This window comes from Aptenodytes patagonicus, chromosome 2 (assembly GCF_965638725.1).
Source record: "Aptenodytes patagonicus chromosome 2, bAptPat1.pri.cur, whole genome shotgun sequence".
NCBI lineage: Eukaryota > Metazoa > Chordata > Aves > Sphenisciformes > Spheniscidae > Aptenodytes > Aptenodytes patagonicus.
The window spans coordinates 151,255,078-151,267,827 of NC_134950.1; the positions used below are offsets into that span (position 1 = coordinate 151,255,078).

Consider the following 12,750-nt stretch of genomic DNA (forward strand, 5'->3'; position numbering starts at 1 on the left):
TGTTTTGAGAGCAATCACTGAATGATTTTACACAAACTGAAACGTACTACATTCCAGTCCCATCCCCCCTGTTTTTTACATATGCCTTAAAAATTTCTAAACTCGCAAGGATATTGGAACATACATTTAGAGAAATGTTTAGAATGTGTCTCAAATGGCTGCCTTAATTGTGTGTTTGGCTGGGCCCTTTTCATCTAGGAAGCTACCTTCATCATTCCTTTTCTGCCTGCCCTCCATTCTCCCTCTATCTAAATAATTTCACTTCGAACTTTCAAGGAAAGAGCTTGACCTAAGATATCCTGCACACAAACTGCAGATTCAGATGTCTCTAGGGGGTAGAGAGTTGTGCACATCCCACCTCTCCCTTCCACATAGCAGTTCGTCATACTCCCGTACACAAGTGCAGATGTTTTATTAGTTAACAAAGTATAAAATATAACCTGCATATATATTGATCTAGGTAGCGACGTGTCCAGGAATGTACATAATTCAGTAGTGATTTGTACAGATACTGTATCAACTAAGCTGGCCTTGCAAAATCATAATTAAAAATATACTCCATGCACAAATTCTGCTTTTCCACCTTTTAGCATGATAATGAAGATAGATCAATGATATCTTCTTTGCCCAACACTAAATAAATAAATAAATAAATAAATAAATGCATGCTGGCCCCGGGGCAAGCGAGTGAGCAGAATTTTGCAAGGCTGCATTTAATTTCTCTGTGCTCCCAACAATCACCACAATTAGTTCCTTCTGCTACAGGCATACCTACTTACAATGGAGAATTGAATAGCCTGAGATTTTCCTCTCTGCTGACCACCTCAGCTCTCCCCCCAGGTTTTATTTTTTTTTCCTCCCCCTCCCCCCTTAATTAAAAGAGACAACAGAATTAGAATTGTTTTACTAGAAGACCCCCAAACACCCAACTTCCAGAAAGGCGTATCCACCTCTAAAAGTAAAGAACAGCTGTGTGGAAGAATGCGTTTGGTTTTGTGTCTCTGTGGCCTCCCTGGTTTCTCTACTTGTCGTACCTTCTATTCGGCATCACTTTGGCTGCTGTGGCAGCAATGGCCACGCAGCGCTGCATCCGCACGATGCGTTTGGGGGGAGAAGAGCGGGATTAATAATGCATTCGTTTTGCAGCCCCACCGAAGGGAAAATAAACAGAACAGTAAAAGTTGCGGTGAGGGCAGGGAAGTGGCCCAATAGTGAGAATGCATTAGTCCTGCAGGCACACCGAGGGGATATAAACAGGATAATAAAAGTTGGGAGCGGGAACGCATTAGTCCTGCAGTCACATCAGGGGGAAAATAAACAAGATAGTAAAAATGATTTCTGCGGGGTGGGAGGGGAGGGCGGGAATGGGGCGAGTCCTCCAGCCTTCCTGAAGGGGGCATGAGCAGAGTGACATCGCGGGTGGGAGCGGGGCGCATGTCTGCCACCTCCCCCGCCCCCCCACACACACCGAGGGGAGGGGGGCAGCAATAAGCCCGTCTAACGCTCGCCCGGGCTGGGAAGGGAGGCGGTTTCGCACGGGCTGTCCCGAGGCGCGCCGAGCGGCCCGGCCGGCGGCCCCGGCGGGAGGTCGCGGCACGGAGCGCGTTTAGGGTTAGGCCGGCCGGGGGGGGCGAGATGGCTCGCCCGGGAGACGGAGAGTGGCAGCACGCCGAGGTGGGTGCCCGAGCGGGGACGGCGCGGCTCGCAGGCCGGGGCGGCGGGCGCGCTCGGCGGGCCGGGCCGGGCCGGGCCGGGCCATCAGGTGCCCGGGAGAGCCGGCTCTTCCGGCCCGCGCGGAGGCGAGGCGAGGGGCGGGCGGGCGGTCCTGGCGGGGCGCCGCTCGCTCGCGCACGCTCTCTCGGCGCGGCGGTTGGAGCCGGGGGGGGGTGTGTGGGGGGCGCGCGCTCAGCCGCGGCTCACGTTCCCTGGGCGGCTCGTGAACCATCGCGAGGAGGCCCAGGCCGAGGCCTTCCCCGCGGGGGCGCGCAGTGCGCCTGCGCGCCGGCCCCGCTCTCTTGCCTGTCTGCCTGCTGTGTGGTGTCCTCCTCAGTGTACCGCCGCCGGGCTGCCCCTGCCTGCTTGCGTGACTGATACAGCCTGGCCGGTTGGTCGGGCGGGGGCGAGAAGAGGCTCTCAGCCAGCGGTCATGGGCCCTAAATCATTGCCGTGGCGGCGGTGGCGGCGGCGGCGGCTGAGTGACTGAGGGGAGACACCGCCGGGGGAGGGGGCAGGCAGGGGGTGAAGCGTGTGTGTGCGTGTGTGCTGTGTTGTTGACGACGGTGTTTTTAACCCTTAGATGGTCTCTAGCGAGCCTTTGCTGCTGCCTGTGTCACTGGAGGGCGAGTTCTCCAATAGCATGAAGGAGATGATCGGCGGCTGCTGCGTGTGCTCCGACGAGAGGGGCTGGGCCGAGAACCCGCTTGTCTACTGCGACGGGCACGGCTGCAATGTCGCAGTGCATCAAGGTGAGTAGGCAGGCGAGTGCCAGCTCACCAGCTCTGGCCTCCGGCCTCGCTACTTCCTTCTTGATGCTCCCTGTCCTCTTCCCTTGGGCCTACTTCCCCCCACTTATCCCCCCCTTGGCCGTTTTTCTCCCCTTCTTCTCTCCTTCCCCCCTCCCAGCTCCTTCTTGTCACCCATGAAGCCTATTTCCCTGTTTCTGGGGCCACGTGCTTTCTGGTCTGACCTGCCCTGTCATCCTCTATCCTTCCAGTCTGTCCGTCCGTCTTTTCCCTCATGGGAGACTTCCTATATTATGACTTCCTATATTATGACTACGAGAAAGGAAGAACCCCCCTTCCAGTTTTTTTTCCCTTTCTCCTCCCCTTGTACCACTTCTGTGTCTGTGCTTTCCAGTCCACTTTTGCACCCTGTTAACAACCTCAGCTGCAGCAGTCCAAAGACTACCTAAAACTCCTTTCCTTCTTTGCGGAACTTCTTACTAATCTCTATTCTGGCAATTGTTGCTGTATTTCTTTCTTGCTATATGCGATGCCTGTTGTCCCTGCCTTTCCCAAGTTAGAAAAAATTACTTGAGGGGCAGCCAGTAGACGAGGAGGGTTTAGGACTGCAAGAGCGCGGTGTGTAGGAAAGAGTTAGCTGTCATGTGATTTCTTCCTCTGCCTGCCTTTCCTTGAATGTCATTTGGCTGATGTTTCCTGGTAGATGAAGAGACTTCCTGTTGTGGTTCTGCAGGGGGAGGGTGCTAGTCGGAATGGCTGATGCTGGATTTGTTTGGATTAGTGGAGGCTGGTTGGTTGGTTTCCAGCTCAGCTCAGGAGCTGGCACGTTCCCTCTGTGTGTGATTGTTTTGTTTCTGTCAGTGGGTTGACCCTTCTTGTGAGAGCAGAGGGAGAGACTGGATTCTGCTGCTTATGTTGTAAGAAAGGAAGTTATGATGACTTTTGCTTTATGGTGGCAGAAGTAAGGAATAAAATGGCAGTTTCTCTGTATCAGCTCCCAAGCAGTCATATGAACTCTGTGGCTGGCTCTTTGACTCCTAGATGGTGAACAAATTGGAAGAGACAGAAAATCCTAAACCCGGTTCATTAGTCTGAATACCTAGTGCATGTGAAAATACTGCTGATGTCTGTCTCATGCTTGGTCTTAAATTGTGTTGAAGATGATATAGTAACTTTGTTTCATGTATATGCTCCTTTGTAAACTGACAAATAATGAGAGATAGTAATAATTTAAGGAGATCTGCAAAAGAATTCAGTTATTCTTGTTAATGTTGGATTGAACGCAGAGGGGAGCTGACAGGATCTGTGAAATTAGCCTGGTTTTGAATCAGTCTTCTGTTGTCTTAAGAGCTGAGTAATGTTAAAAAGTAAGTTAACTCTGCTTTTGTGGAGTTTTAGGATCATGAAAAAGAACACTAAAACATGAATACTTTTAGAAGTCATGCCTGAACCAGCTATTACTTTTGTGTTATCTTGGGCATCTTCCTTTGCATCTAGAGCCTTGCTAATATTTTCATTGAAAGAATTTGACAATAGCAGCAGTTGGAGCTGAAATGGTGGGAACAACAGAAGTCTATTTTAGGAAGTATTCCTGATACAGAGACACACGTCAGTAAATTAGATACAAGAATATTGAACTTTTTTTTTTTTTTTTCTTAAGACGAGGTCCAAATCTGAATTTGAATCTGGCAGGAAGGGTGCAAAGTACTGCTTCTTCTAAATCCAGATGCTGTTGTAGAGGTCTTAAGAAAAGAAGAACTGTATGTTTTGATTTACTGTATCATTGATGTTTTACGTTTTGGATTTGATACGTCATGTGAAGGTGGTAGAGGAAGCGTGTCCGCTCTTTTTGTAGTCTTTCTGTAGTAAAAGTAGTAGTCCTCATGGTTAAAGCTGATAGTCCTTATTTGAAGTTCAGACAGCAGTATTACCTATGAGACTTTATTAACTGCATTTTTTGTTATTATTTTTAGTTCAGAAGAAACTTCTTTAGAAGTATTAAGCCATTGGCAAGTTGTGGAGGACAAAGTGTCTTCATGTGTTTAAAGAAGCTTTGCATAGTAGTGGAAGGGTAGTCCTGGAACTCAATAAACAATATCACAGTGTATCAGAGCACAAACCTGTGGTGGACTTTTTTAGGCTCTAGGTGTACTCTGTTATGTTTGCAGATATAAAAGTACTTCACTTCAACTTGGTCTTTGCCCAACTCATGTTGCCTTTGAATCTAATTGCCAGCCCTGTCTCTGAGTTGCATTCTGTAATTAGTTTCTTACTCTGCACTGGCTCTTGCTAATTTAGATGTGTGATTGCACATTTAATGTCTCCCTCTTAATTTCTAAAGAGGAATTAAAAGTCCCCCTCATCTGTGGTTAATATAGATGCAACGAAAACAAGATGTTTCTTCTCGTGTTAAAAAAGTTCATTGTACAGTAGAAAGGGCTTATCAAGATAGTTTGGTCTGTCAGTACTTGGATAATGTATTTGAAAATCTGACAACTGATCTTAATATGACTACATGTATGCATATAATAGGAAATGATTTCATTGACTTTCCTTTGTAGAAGAAAAGGTGTATTAGCCAGGCACTTTTTTTACTACTATTACATTACTGTTTTTTTTTTTTTCTTTCTTCTTCAGGCTAGCACAAAACCAATAATATTTTTGTATATGTACTAGAAGATACTAATTTAGTCTCAGCTTTCCTCTTAACTGTTTATTTATTATATATATATTTTTCTAGTTACACACTTAAACCAGATTTCCTTATTTAAGTAATATATGATTGTTGGGAATTGAGATATTAAAAATATGATGTCAGATTCAGGATTATCTTTTTGAGGAAAATGTTTGGCTTTTTGATCGTTTGTTATTAGTTGTTAAACCCATACAGATATTAGAATATACTCACAGCACTTGTGTTCTTGTATTTTCATTCCCTCAGCAGTTCTTAAAGTCTCTTGATCTGTGCATTTCAAACATGAACAGTATTGCCAAATTACTAAACTCTTTTTCTGTGGAATTTCTTATCAAACCCCTGGTTTTTTAGTATACTGTGAAAATATAGATGACAGTCTTGCAGAGATATCTGCATGTCTCGAAATCTCTTTCCTAAGGATTTATGTTGTAGCCTGGCTATAGTTGCTACTGATCCTAGCCCTGATGCTCAGTTTAGTTTGTATTTACAGCTCCATATGAATTTTCAGGGGGAAAAAAGCAAACTTTGTATCTTTGTTCAGTTTATTACGGATTTCCTACTTAAGACCAGTTATTTTACTCATAAAGAGTAAGAGAACTTGATTGTAACTAAGTGTATGAATGTCTCATGACAAACTCGGATTTGTTAGTTGCTTTTAGTTTTCTCTTAAAGATTTTACTATAAATGATGGGTGTTTGTTATTGTGAAATGTTTTACCTGTTTTGCTAGTAAATAAATAGCAAAACAGATCACATATGAAACATTGCTGCTTTTGAATGGTTATATTATTTTTCAAGCTAATCAGTATTTTTATTTCACAAATTTTGCATAAATTTTTAAGTGGAAGCTTGTACTTCATTTTGAGTACTGCTGTGATAGGATTTCATGTGCAATGTATAGATGTCAATTTGACTTACTAAAATGATGTGACATCAACTAATACTAAGCTTTTTTTATGACATTCGTATTAGTAGTACTGTAGTGCTGCTTATGTTTGCTGAAATATTTTGTCTTGTTCAAAACAGCTTGCTATGGAATTGTTCAAGTACCCACTGGACCTTGGTTTTGCAGGAAGTGTGAATCTCAGGAAAGAGCAGCCAGAGTGGTATGTGCTTTGTTTATTAAGTAATGCTAGTTATAATGCTTGTGTGGATAATATTTACCCAAGTATCCCAGTAATAGTAGAAAATAGCTTAGCTTTCTGTCATAATTCCATCTAGATGCTATTCAGAAAGAACTGTTTGGGTTTTTTAAGTGGAAATATATAACTGTCTCTAAGTATTCTGACAATTTCTGTGGTGTGTTTTTGGGTTTTTTTTTCAGTTTTTTTTTCCAACCGTTTCAAAGATTTTCTTCTTATCTGTGGTGTGGGTTTTGTGTAATTTTGTCAGTTTAATACTTACACAGTTAGGTACAGAGCGGAAATAGAATCTGTGTCCAATTTTCTTTTACAGCAACTTTAGATTGCCGGTTGAAAGCTTCAGTCTAGGAACGCTTAACCAATACATAGTGTTCTTAATTTCTGAATCTAATGCTTACTTGGAATGTGATACTTCTAATTGAAGAAACATTTTCTTTCTCTGTCTTTTTAATTTTTTATGGTAAATATAGGGGATTCAGATAATCCTTCTGAAAAACAACAAAAAAACCCCAACACTTTTTTTTCCCCTTGATTACATGAGGGTTTTTTTTGGTCAGACTTGTATGTTATTAGATCAAGCTGCAGGATATCAGGCGTTTTCAGAAAAAGACAATCGCATTTCTCACTACTTGGCACTTTTTAGTTTGTGTTCCAGCAAAAAATAGAGTATTTAGAAAGACTAAGCTGTTCCTTTGCCTGTGAAAACATTTTTCATATAAAAACTGGAAGAGAAGGTGGTGCAGCATCTTCGGGCAGCGTGTAAACTATTTCTAACTTTCATATCTAAAGACAAATGAAGAGCCTGAGACCAAATTTTCAGTTACTGTCAGTGACTGGCAGAGTGTTTACATGAGCTGTTTGCTGTACCTATTTCCTTTTCGAATATAAAGTACTATAGAAATGGTAGGATGACTTAATGTTGTGTGAATTTTTGGCACAGGACTGAAGAATCTTGTTCCTCTACTTTTTCCCAACTCGCCACTAATGTTTTCATAATGTCCTAGTAACCTAGACTTTGTTACTCCTTCCAAAGCAGACCTGTTGGTGGGAGCAAGAAAGGATTGATTTCTATGTGCTCTCCAAATACTTGTAAACAGAAAATCAAACCCGCCGCCCTTTCTAAAGAAAGGCTTTTTCTTTCTTTTCCTGGGAAGACCATCAGCGACATAAAGTTTTGAGAGTAGCATTTTTTTAATGTTGCTGAGTTTGATATATACAGGTTGACAGCAAAGTTAAAAATACAGAGGGAGGGGGAAAAGAGATGGTAGCTAGTAGGAGGATTTTTCTGGTGCATGATAGGGAATTCTCATCAGGATTTAGGATATAGTTATTCCTGGCTTCTCCTGACACAAGGAATGAAGGAGGACTGTACTGAGTTCTAAAATAAACAATGTCTCACTGCGTTCTGATAATTTCTTGAGTTTACCAAAGAGAATAGCTTTGATAGGCATTATACTGCTTTTCTTCAGTGTTTGAAGTTAAGAAGGAATAGCGATGAACTTAGCTGAATTCTCTGCCCGGTGTACCCTATTCTCGTTTCCACCTAATGGGGTCTGTTTATGGTACAGTTCAACAAGTTGATTGCTGATCTGGTTTTGAAGAAAAAAAAAATCTTTCCCATTTGTAATACAGCATAGGTTTAAATGGTTCTCAAGTGAAACTTAATGGCATGTGAGGTAGAACAGATTGATAACGGTTGAAGTTTTAACAACTATGTTAGTGAGTTAGAAACATGGTGGCTGTCTCTGATGTGTCTTGGAGAAGCCCTTAACATTTAAAAACTAAACTGAAGCTCTGACTTCAGTATGAAAACTGGAACTTGGTTATAACCAGTTCATCAGACTCAGAAGCTGTAACACACTTACTTGCAAAAGCAGACCTCCTTATCATCACTGTAGGAGACTGAAGCTTAGTTTTTCTGTTGGCTTTCTTGTCTAGAAACAAAACCAGAATTAAATTAACCGTATTACATTGAACATGCTTCTACTTACTTATTTTTAATCTTTAAAAAGATCTGAGTCTTGCACTCAAGGCATATTTTTCTCTGCTGATGCTGTCTGTGTTGTGTGTTTTTTGGGGTGTGGGTTTTGGGGTGTGGTTTTTTTATTTTTAAGCTGCAGTTACTGGGCAAAGAAATCCATTCTGGTAAGAGACCAGGGTTAATTGCTTGCACTAAAGTTAGTCTTGCTTTAACAACTGAAAGAAATAGACTAACTCAGGAGCATGTAACTCAAGTAGGTGGGTCACCAGAGAACTTTGCTTAACAGCAGGTTAGAGCAGTTGGCTTCCCATATACTTTCAGCTGTTACACACTGAAGTCTACTGTGTTCCCTTTCTTTTGTGTGCTGCCGCTAAGCTGGTACATACTGCTTGAAAATGGTGGCTGATTTTTTTTTTTTTTTTTTTTTTTTTCCCCCCCAGCCACACAAGCCTCCTTGACTTCTGTGTTTTTGATAGTGAGGCGGTAGCCAGTGTCTTGGGTTTTGAATGTTCAGCTACTAGCTGGAAAGCACAGTTCCATACCTGATGAGTCATACCGAGTCTTGGCTCTAGCAGGGTCATGTTTTTGTGTGTGTCAGTGATTTTTGTAAACCCGAACTGTTTGGATAATGGACATATTGAGGTGTCTGGTAATTATTTGACTTACCTTATAATCATGCATACATAGTACATAATAAATAGAAGGTTGTAATCCCAGTATGCACTTTTTACAATAACTGTGTAAGGTTTTAACTACTGCTTGAAAAGTCCTGGTCTTCCCTAAATCAGCTAATTTATCTTAGCTGACCTATGGTGAGCTTGGAATGTGAATCTCTTCAAGATGGGTGGCAACTGCTCCCAGCTTTGCCTGTGTCAGCACCAGCTGTTACTACCCTGCATAGTGGGCCCTTTTGATGTCTTCACATGTATCTGAACTTCTGAATCAAAAAGCAGGGCAGATACGTGTTGATGTAGGAAAAAGTAATATTAGAATCCGTGTGAGGATGTATACATATAGAGTAGTATGTAAAGGACTTTGGGCCCTGGCTTGGGAAATTGGATGGTGCATATATGTTGTCCAGGGGCTGATAGTACTGGTATCCAAAGAGAGACTAGAGAAGCTAAGTTTAGGAATTGTAGCACAACTGTTGTTCAAAAAGACTTTTTTCTCCATCATACTATTATGTGCCAAACACCTTTTTTGATGATCTTATTTTAAGAAAGATTTAATTATAGTATATAGCGGGGTATAAATAGACAATGTGCTTATGGTTTTCTACTATTCATGCTTATCATGAAGGGAGCCGGAATAATCCATGTGATAGAGATACAAGGCAGCACAGAGGCATCCAACATTTGCACAGTTAGCTTGGTCGGGCTTATTAGCTACGTGTAGATGCTGGTCCTTATGAATCCAACTCGATTCAGAGAGACCAGGAGATCTCAGTACTGAACTTCAGTGTTACGAATTCCAGGAAGTTTTACTACCTCAAACACAGCTCAGCTTGTATATGTGAAGTCAGATTGCTTACAGGATTGCAAGTGAATTAATATGCTGTTGATCTGTTTCACTGGAATATGTATATTGTAAGCCTGTCATTGCATCTGGAAGAATCAGTTTGGACTTGGTACAAATTACTCTAACGTCGTAAAGGTGGTGTTTTTTCCACTTGGCATTTCTGTGTTAGGTTTTTTTTTTTTTTTGATGGGGTGGCATATGAAGTTGAATGCAGTACTGGCCCAGAACTGAGTCGGCACATTTGCGTGACACTACAGCTGGTCTAATAAGCCACCTGGATTTTAGTCCTGGGGAATGTGTTGAGGGGGCTGTGACTCCCTGTGGAACTAGCCACATAAGTTCGAGATAGTATTCATCTGGATCTCAGCTGAATCTAGCGTAACTGGAGTCTCTGCACTTGCACATGTGTTTCTTGGAACTTGGTGTGGAGACAGAAAGACTGTCATTGCAGAGTCAGTTTAGATCGTACAGTACTTAATACTTAAGGATTCAGAGCTGTAGAAACGCAGCTATACTGTTTACCTCCAAAGCCAGTTCAGGTACATTGTGCTCTCGTAGTGATAGGTTCCTGCTAGTAATCCTGCCAGACCTGAGCTGTTCCTGCATCTGCTGCACAGATGATCCACAGTCTGAATGCTTGAGATTTTTTTTTTTAAATATAATATAATTGGTTTTAGTATTTTTAATATAACTGGTTGTAGTTCTCCTCTCCAAGTTCCCCTTTTTAAAAAAATCTTTCATCACATGCATCTACAAGTTTGTTATTGTAGAGTTGCTCATAGGAGTTGTATGATGTATCCATAGTTTAACACCCCACCCCCAGCGTTTAATGTGGTATAAAATAACCATAGGTGTAGTATTACTTGCCTTTTGCCCAAACAGAAGGCGGCAAAGAAGGAGGAAATAGGAATGTAGGCTTTTGATATGCAGATAGGTTTGTGATCAGAGCTCTGACAGCTCTGGCTCAACAGGCTGCCTCCAGGGCAATGGGATCTCTGTGCCTCTGCTTAGAATCAGTTTTGCTGTGGTTATTACAGCTGTATCTGTAAACTAGAATGCATGTTGATAAATATGGTCATGATAGAGGTGAACTAAACTTAATTTTAGGAGAAGGAAAACTTGCTGGTTTCTTTTTTTCTTCCATTTGAAATACTGGCCACCAAATTATTCAGGACTAATATACTATGCGTTCTCTTCGAAGGTATCTCTTGAAATAATTCTTAAATAAATTTTTAATGTGTATCCATAATTTTTCTTAAAGGACATTTTATATAAGAATATTACTACAACTACTTTTAAGAATACTATAACAAGTAGTAGGAAAATTGCTTTAGCTTTGAGCATACAACAGAAAAATTGACCTATGTGCTTTTGTTATTTGTGTGGCTTTTATACAGCAGTAGAATAGTAACCTTCTAAATAAGAGAAGGAAAAGTGACTGTAAAAAACAAATTGCTAGTAGATTTTTTTTTTTTATAAATATGAGAAACTACTACTATAATATCGTCCTGCTTCCTCCTCCCCTCCCCCCCCCCCAAAAAAAAAAAAGACCGACAACACAGTCCTGTCTCTTATGAATGGCTGTGCAGTCTGGAAGGCAGTGAATGTTTGTAGCTGGATAACTGGAATAAAAAATCTGCCTAAAGATACTTAGGCACAGTGGGTGAAACAACTTCTTTTATTCTGAAATGCTATTGAGTGTTGTGTGTTTCTTGTCCGTTACATAGATGGGTGAGTGTTGTTTGCTTTGCATTTCATGAGTAGGAGAAAATATTTTTTCCTGTTCAGATTTTTTTTTGTATACGTAGTGATTACAGAGCCATAACCTTATTGCGCTGCGTCTCAAAAGATGACAGAATTGCTTAGGATTGCATGGTGTCTGGCCATCAAGGTTAGTAGTACAAACGGCAGAAGGTGCTGCAGAAGTGCAGTATAGTTTCTGTGCATCTTCCTATCCAACTGGTGAACTGAGCCTTATGCACTATATTGTGTGCTGTGCATATCGAAGTGGGAACATTAATACTATTTCTGATTGTGCTGCCTTCATGCTTTTTTTTGTGTGCTGCATTTTTCCCTGCTTGTATGCATACTTGCTACTTGGTTTCTAAATACACAGCTGAGTTCATAAACTTATTTGAAGCACTCTGTTACAGCAGAAACGGTCTGCTAATTTTTTTTTCTAGTTTTGTTTAGCTGCAGTTTACCTAAATGTACACCTTATTTGTGCAGTAATTTATAATTATATTATGCTAAATATGGATACATAGAGTATTCGGGCTTTAAAACACAGTGTAAAATGATTTCATCACTCAAGTACTACTTGATCAAATTTTTTTAACATAGGTATCAACATCACAGGTACTTTAGTAAATGCTCTAAAGGTTCTGTGGCAGAATTACTAACCAAAGTGAGACTAGAGCAAAACATTTGCCGTTACAGGAATTGCTTAATTCTTACGTAGAAATGTTTTGTGTCTGTTAGTTTCATTGCTAGACTGTTAAATCACTGGCAGAAGAAGTGTCTAAAGTAAGCAAGGAGCTCCTTAACTGCAAGGAGCCTTAAAACGCGTGCCAGCATTTTATACCTAGGAATTTTTAGGGTACAGCTGTGGTATGTTGCAGGAGGACACTGAAGTGAACCATTGCACACTGTGTTTTCTTCAGCTAGATTGAATTGGGTCAGTAGTATACTTTTAGCCTGATAACAAAAGCTTGGGTGTTTAGTTGGAAATCCAGCCCAACATGACAGGTATTTCTCATAGCCTTCTGATACTTTCCATTGAAGATCAATGTGTGAATCTTAAACTTTGTGTATATTTATAATTTGGATTCCTGCAACATCTAGCAGGGCTTACTAGTTTTAAATATGTAGTGGGAGGTTTATGGCTTTGGAGTTCTGAATTTGGAGTAGCCAGATCTTGATACATGCTGTGTGTCATCAGTATGTTACATTG

General features: G+C 41.3%; 1 protein-coding gene across 5 annotated transcripts in view; it reads left to right on the top strand.

Moving 5' to 3' along the window:
- Positions 1-1,620: 1,620 nt before the first annotated feature.
- Positions 1,621-12,750, top strand: part of MLLT10 (MLLT10 histone lysine methyltransferase DOT1L cofactor) — a 130,370-nt gene continuing 119,240 nt past the window's right edge. Inside the window, exons 1-3 of one of the 5 annotated variants that reach the window (XM_076331674.1) lie at positions 1,621-1,674; positions 2,297-2,465; positions 6,183-6,262. In XM_076331674.1, coding sequence (XP_076187789.1) covers positions 1,636-1,674; positions 2,297-2,465; positions 6,183-6,262 — 288 coding nt within the window. In that variant the 5' untranslated portion in view covers positions 1,621-1,635. Of the gene's footprint in view, positions 1,675-1,986; positions 2,105-2,296; positions 2,466-6,182; positions 6,263-12,750 lie in introns of those variants that run through there. The other 4 variants (XM_076331671.1, XM_076331672.1, XM_076331673.1 and 1 more) reach the window with 4 other exon arrangements.